Source organism: Apostichopus japonicus, chromosome 8, assembly GCF_037975245.1.
Source record: "Apostichopus japonicus isolate 1M-3 chromosome 8, ASM3797524v1, whole genome shotgun sequence".
NCBI classification, from domain to species: domain Eukaryota; kingdom Metazoa; phylum Echinodermata; class Holothuroidea; order Aspidochirotida; family Stichopodidae; genus Apostichopus; species Apostichopus japonicus.
In genome coordinates, this window is record NC_092568.1 from 28,939,388 (window position 1) to 28,951,940 (window position 12,553).

Genomic DNA, 12,553 nt, shown 5'->3' on the forward strand with positions numbered 1-12,553 from the left:
AGCAACGGTTATACAAGTTTGGTGATCGTCAAACAGTAATTTTTCTGCCATTACCATGGCAACCAACCTTGACAAATCTTCTGCTGGTAATCAAATCTAAAGCCAGCTGGACATGTGCAGTCGATACGATCCAGTAGGTCGACACATGTGCCATTGCCACAATGTATCGCATACAGTCCGCACAAATCTACATCTAGTAGAGAAATTGATGCCGTGGCAAAGTTAAGAACACTGCTTTATAGGCATTTCTATATCCTGTGCAACAAACCCTCTCTTTTTCTTTCTTTTATTATGCAGGGACTGAGGTTTCCTGCAAGTATGATATTTCTTTTAACAGAAACATCTCCAAAAATATACAATTTCTGGAATTCGTGTTAGTTATTCTGTCAAACAAGAGGAAGGAAATTCTGCAAGGTATGTATTTTCATTTGTAACGAGTCTCCCTGTTAAGACAGTTATTATTGGCCAGAAGGGATGGACGAAAACAGAACAATGACCGCAACTTTTTAAATCATTTTTTTTTTTATCTCATTCGACATGTATAACAACCACATAGGAAGCATGTAGGTTATCACTCTAGCAATTCTGCATGTGAATGAAATTATTTTAGCATAAGGGAAATGTGACATACAAAACCATAACAACGTAAAGCCAAATTTACTGAAGCTATACAGTTTGAACATCTGTTACATTCTGCGAATAGTTTTAGCATTCACAGAATTGAGAACAGGCAAATGCTTTTCAAACTTACAAGTCTTCTCATTTCAAAGAGCACAAACCACAAAATAAAAATGAAAAAGTGTCCGGTTTGCTTGACTTTTGAGCTATTTGCTACATAGTGTATGTTTGAGCTTTCCTTTGAGTCTCAAACGATCCCTAACGGTGAGAAGAAACCAGAAACATTACATTTTCCCACGAAATAGCGGACATTTTGATCGCATTTTTCTAAGTATGAAAAACAGCAACATATTTTAATACTGAGTGAATGCTGAAAATGACAACTAAGATATCAGAGTTTTAACAATTTTTTTTTTAAGGACTATCCCTGAAATCGTCTCTGTTAGGAATGTAGATTTCATTTTGTGAGTCTAGAGTCACAAATGTCGAGGAAAAATCTGTAGAAAACATAGCTATTATCCTTATAGAGCAAAAACATCAACAAAAACACAGACAATTACATAAGTGCTACCATTGTGCAAAGGGTCCTGCAGTATTCTGATGAGATTTTAAAAGCAAAAAAAAAAATGTTTAAAAAGGAGGACAAATTTGCAAATTTTATTGAGCTGCATAAAGTAGTTTACACATCGTAAGGTGCAACGGCATCTGGAGGTGACATTTTGTGCGGATATCATTAGTGACTTTGGAGAGGTGTAAAAACACGGGACGACACAAAACTGACAGCAAATCGGTATAAAATGTGGTACAGATATTGATATTGGGGTCAGATTGTTAGCCTAGCTTCGGCACTTATAATCTTTTGTGTCATAAAAGTCTCGCAACGCAAACTGATGGTGTAAGAGAAAGACAAGAAAGGAATGGGATGGGCAGCTAGTTGTGGTCTGTTTCTTCACTCAGACTGTGGAACATTAATCCTTGTATGGATTCATCAATTAAACCATTAATTTTCCACAGCACAAACTTCAAACTCAATATTTAAAGGATTGTTGTAGCCAAAATGAAAATCACTGCTAGCAGTCCAGATTTTATTTTCACTACTTCTCTTTATGGAAGGTGTCAGTAAACATCCAAGAAGAGGCTGGACTGCTCCAAAACTCAATTTCAAAAAATTAAAAGGCTTGTTTGGGCTGAAATCACAATGTGTACAAAGTATTTACATGATTCTACTTTAGATATTATTAAATTTGAAAGTCTTCAGAATTGTAATACTTTCGCGGGGCGGAAATCCTGTTTGAGCCACCACCTGTGTGCATGTGTTGTTTTATTTCTAGAGCTAACCTCGGAGATTTATCCATATTTACATATCGTCATGTTATTATTACTCTTGAGTTTCAAAGTTTCATTGTTTCCTCCTCTCGGCCTACATCATGAATAAAAGATCAAAATCGACTGTTACCTCTGCAAATCTTTTCCATGGCATCGTAGTCAAACCCCAGAGGACAGTAGCAATCATAACCGTGGAAGTTACCACTGGGTTCACAAGTTCCATTACCACAGATATAGGGGTCAGCATTGCAAGGATTAACAGCTGGTAGCAGCAAAGTAGAAATTATGGAAACTATTATTGTATTTTCTTTTTTTAACTTAAATACTTTGATACAAAGTAATAAACAATCTTTTGGCAAAATGGTAAAAAGACTAGCTTTTAAATATATTTTTTCAAAAGTGATATACATGGGTGGCTAATAACTGGATAGCTTTATTTGTTATTACATCACAGTTTTTCTATTACTTAATATCTGAAGATTACTTAATATTCTTTCGATTGTGTTTATCACCACTTAAAAATTATTATGCCAAATGAATAACAGCCTACAAACCAATACCATCTATTCCCATTGCATCGAAACAATGTAAATAATATATATATCAATGAAAGTTTACCCATACCATCATGTAAAAGTTAATAGTTACATATTAAAACAGATAAATAAAAAAAAAATTCTATTTTCCCCCCCCCCTTTTAGAATCTTACCTATGCAACCAGGGATATCCTCGTCAAAGACCAAACCGTACGGGCAGGAGCATTGGTGACCGTACTCATCACCCGAGCAGGATGCATTGCCGCAGATGTCAGGATAGACATAGCAAGGATCCACAACTGTCAGATGTGAAAATTAAGTCAGCTCTCAGGGATTATTTTTGGTGGAAGGTAAACGTATCACACACTTTCAAAATGTTGCATAAAATATTCCACACTGTTAGTTGAAACACCAATCTCAATATCTTGTCCCAATAGAAAGGGTCAATTGTTTGTAACCTACTTTGCCTGGCCAAACCATCAGTTACCCTAAGAAAGTGGATCACAGTAGGTGTGGTATATGATGTCATCTGGGCAAATTTTCCTAAAAAAAGAATTTTTTTCTTCTCCTATATCATAAACTTCTTGTTGATGTTACCTTGAAATGTGATACCATTTGCAATACTTGCTTGGCTTGGCTTGCTTACTTGCTTGATTTGAAAAGCAACTATTTTTGTAGAAACATTAAGTTTGGCAAAAATCATTTCAAATATATTATCAAGTAAAACAGTATTGATTCCAAAATTTCAGCTTCTAAAGAAACTTGCTGAGGGTTCTTTCTCACAAGTATTTTCCTGAAATGTGCTGAACCTCTCGACTACGCCCCGGTATTGAGAAGGGTTGACTTTAGATAATGAAATGTTCAGCAGGATCGTTGTAAGTTAATGTTAGAACACAAATGTACTATTATTGCTAGCATTACGTAGTTGTGGGTATTCAAGGTATCCATACCTGTACACAGTATCTGCTGACCATCAAATCTGTAACCAGTGGGACAGTCACAACGGTAGTTAATGTTCGAACCTGCGCAGGTTGCATTACCGCAAATGGACGGGAAGAGCCGACAGACGTCGATGACTGTGAAAACGATTAAAAATTGTAGAAGAGAACACAGTTATTAGGTTCCAGTGGTTTGGTGGTTGTAAAAGTTCTACACTTCTACACTACATACGAAGACACTAATTTGTTAGGAGGTGCATATCGCCAAGTCAAAAGACATTTAATCGGAAACATAACTAAACAAGTTGACCCCAAGATCTCTGTGTGCTTGGGTGAAGCATTAGCATGTATATATGATTGATGATTACTGGTTACAGACAGAATATATTCATAACGAGGACCTCTAGCCAAACCATTAAAACAAAAGAGGGCGCTCTCATATCAGTCGTATCTAATTCTGCAAAACTTGACAAGCTGCAGTCTCTGAATTCACTGAGAATTCCATTTCTGGGCAAAGTACCTGCACATTCCCTAATTCATACATAGCGTAAACATATTGGAACTAATATACGGTTTTCACCACTGATAACTAGCATGTTATAGCGCAAAAAATGTTGCCCACCCACGGTTCATGCGGCGAACTTTACACACGTCTGTTCCTCAACCAATCAGAAAGCAGCTATCGGGTATTTTCAATCACATCAGCTAAACTGAGCTTAAGCTTTGAGCATATTAGTAAAATTGTATTTAAGTCTTCAAAATGGAACAAACTAGAGCTTATATCTGCAATTCTACTTGTGTTTATTGAAGACGAGATCTTTTAAAACATACTTAAACCACAAGCACATACTATCGAGATATGTTACAGTGTTATACATAATCTCTGGAGATCTGGTAACTGCATATACACCCCACGCACTACCATATAGCCTATAGTATTGATCAGTGGCACTGTTAGGACCAACACCCTCTGCAGAGATGCTGGAGATGCCCCACAGGCTCTACCACTGTGTAGCAACAGATCTATCATATCTCCAAGTAAGTTTCAAGATTTTAACATTGTCTTTAAGTGTCTGGAATGGTGCCTTTCAATCACTAGGTCCCCAGTTCGAGTCACTCCAAGATTAATGCATGTAGTCAAGTTACAGAGTTGTTGACAATTAACAATTCATAATCATGGACGTTAAATATGAATCTAAGAGACTGACTTCAGTCAGCTTTGCGGCTTTGATATTAAGCCAATGAGGCTTCTTCGCGAGTTCCTGCTTGCAGGAGGATCTAAAATACATACATAACCCTTGCAAAGCAGATGCACCCAACACAGTCATTTGGGGGAAACATTCTAGTTTCTAGAACCATATGGTACTTTCATATCTTGGCCTGCTGACACAGTTCGGGGATCACTGATTTAAGGCAAAGCAACTCTTGAAACGGTGATAAATGTTTTATAATTCTCACCATCAAATAAAGCCTCTGTTTCTCCGGCTGTATGAGGCTGTTGTTCGCTTTGCTCTTGGGGTGGATTAACATCCACGCCGGTCACCTCTGGTAGCGTACTCATCACAATTTCAGTCCTGCCTCGACCAAGAGGGCATACCTCTCTATAACCAGCTGTCATTACATTGAAAAAACAAGGGAGGTGAAAATGTCTTTGTTTGTCGGCTAGGAGTTTGATCATGACAATCCAAGATTTGACATTTTACAACCAACTCGGACAGTTTATGAAAGTGATAACCAACTTAGAATTCAGAGAAATACGATCGTAAATATTCGAAAGAGAGAGGATAATCTGTTTCTCATGCAGCCGTTTGTTCCGGAACAAATGGAGACTTTCAGCTAATTTTAAAAATTCCATCTTTTTGGCTGTATTTAAATTAATCATATAAATACAGATAACTCTGGATTGTTCAAATTCTAGTGTCATCCAAGTATCACAACCAACTATTCATTGTTAGTATACAATGAAGAATTGTCTTTTTTTTAATCAAATCTATTTAAATTTACTTTTATTTACTTAGGCTAAAAGCACATTATAGTAGCCATCATTTCAAACACATTGTACGAAAATCTACATCCACTTTTCTATGGTGTTACCTAACCCCCCCCCCCCCCCTCCTAAAAAAAATGATGAAAAACTGATTTGACATTTACAAAAAAGTTATTCACATCGTATTTTTTGAACTGTTACACTGCTTCAAACAGTTCATATACTTCAGTGTATACTTCAGTTTATATATAACTTCAAACAGTTTATATACAGCCACACAATGTCACACAACATCACACTAATGTGATCAGCTGAACTACAGATCATAACATAACACAACACAAGGGTCCTTTTGAGTTTCACCAAACCGTACAACGCTGATCCAGTCATGACTGTGTGACACCATTTGGCTTAATACATTTAAATTCCACAGGTCTCATTTGGCTGGTAAATAATTGGAAACTGCATTCTTTCACTTACAAGTATAAAACTCAGGACAGACACTGATGGAGTCACAGCCTTTGCCCCATGCTCCACCTACGGAGCAGCAGCACTCCTGTTTGGTGACGTTATGTCCAAGAATGAGGGAGCAACCATTGTCCATTGAATGGTAGCAATGCCTCCTTTCTGTTACCTCTGGTTTGGAAAACAAACGGAAGGCAAAAACAAACGATAAAAACAAAACCAAAGAAAAGTGCAAGAAATGGAAAAGGAGGATAAGAAGAAGATCAAATATTACCCAAAGAGAAAAGAGTAGATTAGTGAAAATATCTACACCAGATACTGACAAAGTTTGGAACTACGTTTATCAGCACTATCAAGCTTTCAAAGGTGCTATCAAAAGCTTTCAAACGGAGCTTTCAAAGCAAGCTCATACAAGGATTCGTAAGAAATTGTTAAAGCTTGAAAACAACTGAAGTGATAGACTGCTAAACCTAAAAGTGACTTAACACATGTCATCACAAATTAGTTGCCCTCCATATTTTAAGTTGAGAATTAGAGAACGAGACTAGGCGGTAGAGGGTAGTATGAGAGGCAAAGAGAGAAGAGGGAGATGGTGATTTACCGATGACTGGTTCCTCGCAGATCCCTTCATCCTCGTTGTAGACCATTCCGGCTGAACAATTACAAAAGTAACCACCAACGCTGTTGACACAGACTGAGCTACCTCGACAGACGCCTGGGTCAGTCTCGCACTCGTTGATATCTGCAGCAAATGTAGAAAAATAATATAAGACGACTCAAATTAAATACCTAAACGGATAAATTGATGGATAAGTTTATACAGATTTTTTTTTTTTCCCTCCTCCTCCTAACCTTTTTGTCTTTGTCCTTCTCCAGTTTATTCCCTACCCCCTTCCCTTAATTCTCTCGATCTTTGTCCCTCTACTGTTTATCTCCTACCTCTCCTCTTCCCATGTTGGTTTCCTTCTTTCTTCTCTCCATCCCTTGTCTACTAATTCCCTTACATCTATCTCATTGTGTTCACCATGCTCATTAACCTGTCTGTATTCTGTGCATGTTTTTTTCCTTTCTGTTACTGTTACTTGTCATTTAGCCTCTGAAGATCCTGCTAGGATCCACCTAACTACCCCCTCTCCTTCACCCAACCCCCCCCCCCTCCAGATATTTAAACTAGCTTTTGTTACAATCATATCTAACACCATGCCCACCATGTAATATTCACTTAAAGGGCCATTCTGCAGACATTCTACTTAATGGGGAGCATTTAAAATATGATCTTAACCGATTACAAAAGCAACGCAAGATTACCAGTCACCGATATTGGTATCATGTTTGACCTCATTCTATTAACTGACTCTCACATACATCATGACCGCAACATGAATTATAGTGTTCACATTCCACAGTATAACACCATTGAACAGACTTTGATAAGTTTTTCAAGTTTTTATGTTCTCATTGCTGTTTACAATGTCTCCATCTTTTATTTGTCGTTGAATTTCATGTTTAAAACTCAACGTGAGCCCTATGCATTTGGCAAGATAATGCCTTTGATATGATGGGCAACAACCCTACTTTGACGAAATAACATATACTTAAACTGTCAAAGTGAAATGAATCTTTTGTGGGTGGGAATCAGGAGATCACGGTTTATTATATTTTGATGAATCTAAAATTAAGTGTCCACAACTGAAATCCTTCGCCCTTTTGAAAGATAATGTTTTGATACGACGAGTAACAACCTATCTTTGAGAGATAATAAAGCCCTAACTGTAGCAGCGAAATGAATCTTTTGTGGGTGGGAATGGGGGGATCTGGGGTTATTACATTTTGATGAATCAAAAGTAAACTTTCCATAAAAGCTTAGCAGTTCTGTGTCATAGTAAACACTTAAAATGTCTCACATGACATACTTCCAGTTTGATAGTTCACAAACATGGAAAACACCATCAACTGTTATTTTGATGTCTATATAAAACCGATGTACGATAGATAAAAGACCGACTCCTGTCCGTTAACCTGGTTTGATTAACATCTTTACTGGATAGGAAGGAACATTGGTGCTATCACAATGATTAAGATCATAATAGACGAAAAGCTGCAGTAACTGGTGAAGTTTAAAGGCATTGAAGACTCGCCCCAAACCACGTGCGGCCATCTGAAAAAGTTAACTTTCTGTTGCTTGCAAGTGATGTTTTGTTTGTGTCGCTACAAAATGCAGACAGTAATGAAACGTGATACCTTAATTGTTATCTTTAGCTGGACCTGAGATGTCCATCGCTGTATCATTTATACACTGTGCTGTGAGTAATGACCGCAGCTGTATGTACTGATTGTACACTAGTGTCTAATTACCGACGGTAGCAAGCAGTGTGTGTATTTTCTGGGATCGATGGTGGTGTCTTACACTTCTGTTACACCTCATTCGAAACTAGGTCAGATTACCAGCATTAGATGTTTCTTTTTGCGCGAGTCTTCACACCCTTTAATAACTAAAATATCTCAATTTCTATTGGATTTACACATATATGTATGTACGTGGTGCACAACCAGCTATTTACAAACACGTTTACCCAGATCATTAAAATACATAGTTTGATATGCTTATCTGACCAGAAATTTTTTTTTTTAAACTTACTAGCGGTGCTATCAAAGTAAGAACACAAGTTGAAAATATCTAATATCTCTTGAAAATGTCAATAACAGAATGTGAGAGTTGATAGAAAAGTAGGGTGATAATAGTCTTAAGAATTTCGCCTGAAACTAATAAAAGCTGTGATGATTCTATTACATAACTAGTAGATAACTAGGTAGCATTAATTAATACCCCACCATATTATTTTCATGGTGGGGTTGAATTCTACAAGGATTTAAGTGGCATGTTGGTGCATCTGTTAAAGTACAGTGTTGTAAAGTCCACGCTAACAATTCATGCTTTTATACCTTCTTTTTAAATTTACATCATTGAGGCATTAAATATATATATTATGATTCTTATTATACAACAAAGTAATAATCACTCAGTCCAGAGAATAATGTTTTTATTGACAGTTTCTTTCATGTCATGCTTCCAATAAATTGTACTGACAGTAAGAGCAGTATGAATATCCTGTTTATTATCATGTAAAGGTTAATAGGAACTGTTCATACTGTGTGTATGAGTTCTTTGAAGCATGATGCCAGAGGACAGTATAAAGTGGTAATAAGCATTAGAATTAGCATTAGAATCATATAACAGTTTCGTAGGAACTGTTCATACTGTGTGTATGAGTTCTTTGAAGCATGATGCCAGAGGACAGTATAAAGTGGTAATAAGCATTAGAATTAGCATTAGAATCATATAACAGTTTCGTAGGAACTGTTCATACTGTGTGTATGAGTTCTTTGAAGCATGATGCCAGAGGACAGTATAAAGTGGTAATTAGCATTAGAATCATATAACGGTTAGGAACTGTTCATACTGTGTGTATGAGTTCTTTGAAGCATGATGCCAGAGGACAGTATAAAGTGGTAATTAGCATTAGAATCATATAACGGTTAGGAACTGTTCATACTGTGTGTATGAGTTCTTTGAAGCATGATGCTAGAGGACAGTATAAAGTGGTAATTAGCATTAGAATCATATAACGTTTATTAGGAACTGTTCATACTGTGTGTATGAGTTCTTTGAAGCATGATGTCAGAGGACAGTATAAAGTGGTAATTAGCATTAGAATCATATAACGGTTAGGAACTGTTCATACTGTGTGTATGAGTTCTTTGAAGCATGATGTCAGAGGACAGTATAAAGTGGTTATTAGCATTAGAATCATATAACGGTTAGGAACTGTTCATACTGTGTGTATGAGTTCTTTGAGGAAGGTTGTAAGAGGGCAGTATAGAGTGGTAATTAGCACTGCATACTTAATAATATACTCCCCTATGTTCATGAATGTGAATAAGAGGTGTGATATTATAAAGCATTTGTTAACACAACCAGCTGCTCCATCTTCTCTAGCTTAGTAGATTGTTAAACAATGCAGGTTGAAATTCAGTAACATTTGGTCTCTAGTTTTATGAAACGTTCCTTTCGAATGCTAGACGATATGTTTTGTGTTTTGTGGTTAACTTTTTGTTTTACACTCTTTGTATTTCCCTTCTGAAGAGAGTACAACAACAGTCATTTGACAAAAATGCTTATCTTCTAAGAAAACTGTCTGTATAGGTAACTGTATGGAAATTATGAGTGTTTGATGTATTTATCTGTTGCAGATTCCATTTTATAAGAAAGACTCTTTCGAAAACAAAGGAAAAATCATACCGATGCACTGAATGTTATCAAGAGCACTGTAGAATCCACTATGACATAGGCATCTGTATGAACCCTCAACGTTAAGACATCTTGCATTCTGACAGGCGTTATTGCCTTCGCATTCGTTGATATCTGTGGAAGAGTAAGATGAAGCTATGAAACTATGATGGCAAGCAGAAAATAACATCTGGATAATGATTATTGGATCTTTTGAAAATTATGAACTGCCTGCTTCAACTTACTAAACTGTCTGGATGACAAAATTTGTAGAGTATATTGTAGTCATTAATTTGGGGTTCACAGTGTAGGATTTTCACGGTCGTCTGGTCGTCTGAGACGACTAGAAATTATGTCGGACTACCAAATCTTTCAAAATAATGTGTGCTTGGTAGTCCTTTGGACGAAAAAAAAATATGAAAGCTTTGAAGAATTATTGAGCCTAATTATATTTCATTAAAAACTAAAGTCAATACAATTAAATAGTTTCTGAATAACACCCAAACCATACATAAATTATTTAAAAACATGCGCGATTTATTAACTTACAACATCGTTAGCAAAAATGTGTACACTAATTAAGTGGCCTAACTTTGGTTTCTAATATTGTACCCAGAAAACAAATGAGACTCGTGGCTAAATGTCAGTGCAATGCATTTTGAACGGTGTTGTAACAACAGTCAATCAGACACTGACAATCTATAGGCTGAGTGAAAATGCATTGCTGGACAATGGGGGAAATCTAGCCTATACCGCTGAATTTGTGATGCAGTCTGTGAATTTAGTAAATTATAGAATTCTATTCTGTGTGGCTCACCCTATGATACCCATTCGTTTCGTTACAATTCATTGTAGAATGTCCTGCAAATTCCGACAAACAATGGAGCCATTACAACAAACAACTCACCGTTGAAAGAGAACTGTGCATGATGCCAAGTTGGACACCACTTTTTTGTTTATACAAATGACCTGTCATATAGGACATGGCAATCAGCCAACGACAATTGCCTAAATATTTGGATAGTGGGAATCTGGAAGATCTAATTGCTTTTATAGACTAGGCTTAAGTCTTAAGTTCAGTGTTTTCCTTTGGTAGGTGATATGCATACTTGAATGTTCGTTATGATTCCCTGTAGAATATCCGCAAAATTCCGACAGACAATGGAGCCATTACGAAAAACAACTCACCCTTGAAAGAGAACTGTGTATGATGCCAAGTTGGACAATTTTTCCTTTTAAGCAAAAGTCACATAGGATATGGCAATTAGCCAAGGTACATTGCCTAAATATTTGGATAGAGGGAATCTGGAAAGATCTGTAGTAGGTTCAATAGACTAGGCTTTCTAAAGTTCAGCATTTTGCTTTTGTAGGTGATACAATTGCACTCTTTCAATAAATATGCAATGTGTCCAAGGATTTATTTATGGTACCAATAAAACCCCTACAGAATGAAATTCCCTTTGAACTTACCACTATGCCATCAGCAAAACTATTTTTTCCTTTTCTATGAATGCTTTTGAAGTGAAGGGCTTACAACCAATACGTATTTACTTACATGAACACTGTCCGATTCTACTTTTTATTCTCATGTTTAAAAATATCTGTCACAAGAAAGGTGAAGGGAGGGTGTAGCCCACAACCATTATGTTCCTGCCTCAACACGACACCAGGAACCAGATTCTTTTGACCTTCTCAAAATTGCTACTCAGAAATACAAAATTTAAAAATGAGCAATTAAACCTGGCCATAATTTTTTTGAAATTAAATGAAGTTATCTAAACATAAACTAGAATAGAATGGCTTAATGTTTGTCAGTATTGCCAATCAAATATCATTAAAAATATCATTAAAAAAAAAAGAGGCAAATATGGTCAGTATGTTCAAGGTTCGACAAACATCTTACAGTAATGGTCCAAGCAGTTTCCTTTACTGAGATATTATATTTTCTATTTTAAAATCATCAAGCATTTCTAGGAATGATTTGGAGGTGAAAAGTTGCCCAAAATTTGTTTGCAATTTTTTTTTGTTTTTTTGTGGACAATAAATGTTGACAACCTTTAATGTGTTAGTTAAACATTCACGTAACTATCATTAATGTCCCTGGTATCCCTTTGTCAATTCTTACCTTGGCACCTTCTGGTTCGTGTAAAGAGATAGCCAGGACTGCAACGATTGGAAGAACACTTGTAACTTCCCAGGGTGTTGATACAGAGGAATTTACCGCACTGGTTGAACTGACACTCATCAACATCTAAAAAACCGAATCAAGAAACATTTCATTCATGGGTCAGTTTTCATGAACTGTATTTCAAAAGGAAATTATACAGTCTTCAAGGTCATTCTCCGCAAAACAAAATGATGGCATTGAAGGGGGGGGGGGGGGAGATGTTGGTAA

The 12,553-nt window shown here is 36.5% G+C and overlaps 1 protein-coding gene across 6 annotated transcripts in view; it reads right to left on the reverse strand.

The window, feature by feature from the left end:
• The window catches only part of LOC139971469 (uncharacterized), a 159,637-nt gene that overhangs the window by 38,080 nt on the left and 109,004 nt on the right, over window positions 1-12,553 (reverse strand). For 5 of the 6 annotated variants that reach the window (XM_071977971.1, XM_071977972.1, XM_071977970.1 and 2 more), the window contains 9 exons: window positions 12,284-12,409; window positions 10,171-10,293; window positions 6,472-6,612; window positions 5,886-6,041; window positions 4,877-5,029; window positions 3,431-3,556; window positions 2,654-2,779; window positions 2,075-2,206; window positions 68-193 (listed from right to left, as the gene is read on the reverse strand). In XM_071977971.1, coding sequence (XP_071834072.1) covers window positions 68-193; window positions 2,075-2,206; window positions 2,654-2,779; window positions 3,431-3,556; window positions 4,877-5,029; window positions 5,886-6,041; window positions 6,472-6,612; window positions 10,171-10,293; window positions 12,284-12,409 — 1,209 coding nt within the window. The remainder of the gene's footprint in view (window positions 1-67; window positions 194-2,074; window positions 2,207-2,653; window positions 2,780-3,430; window positions 3,557-4,876; window positions 5,030-5,885; window positions 6,042-6,471; window positions 6,613-10,170; window positions 10,294-12,283; window positions 12,410-12,553) is intronic. The other variant, XM_071977969.1, reaches the window with a different exon arrangement.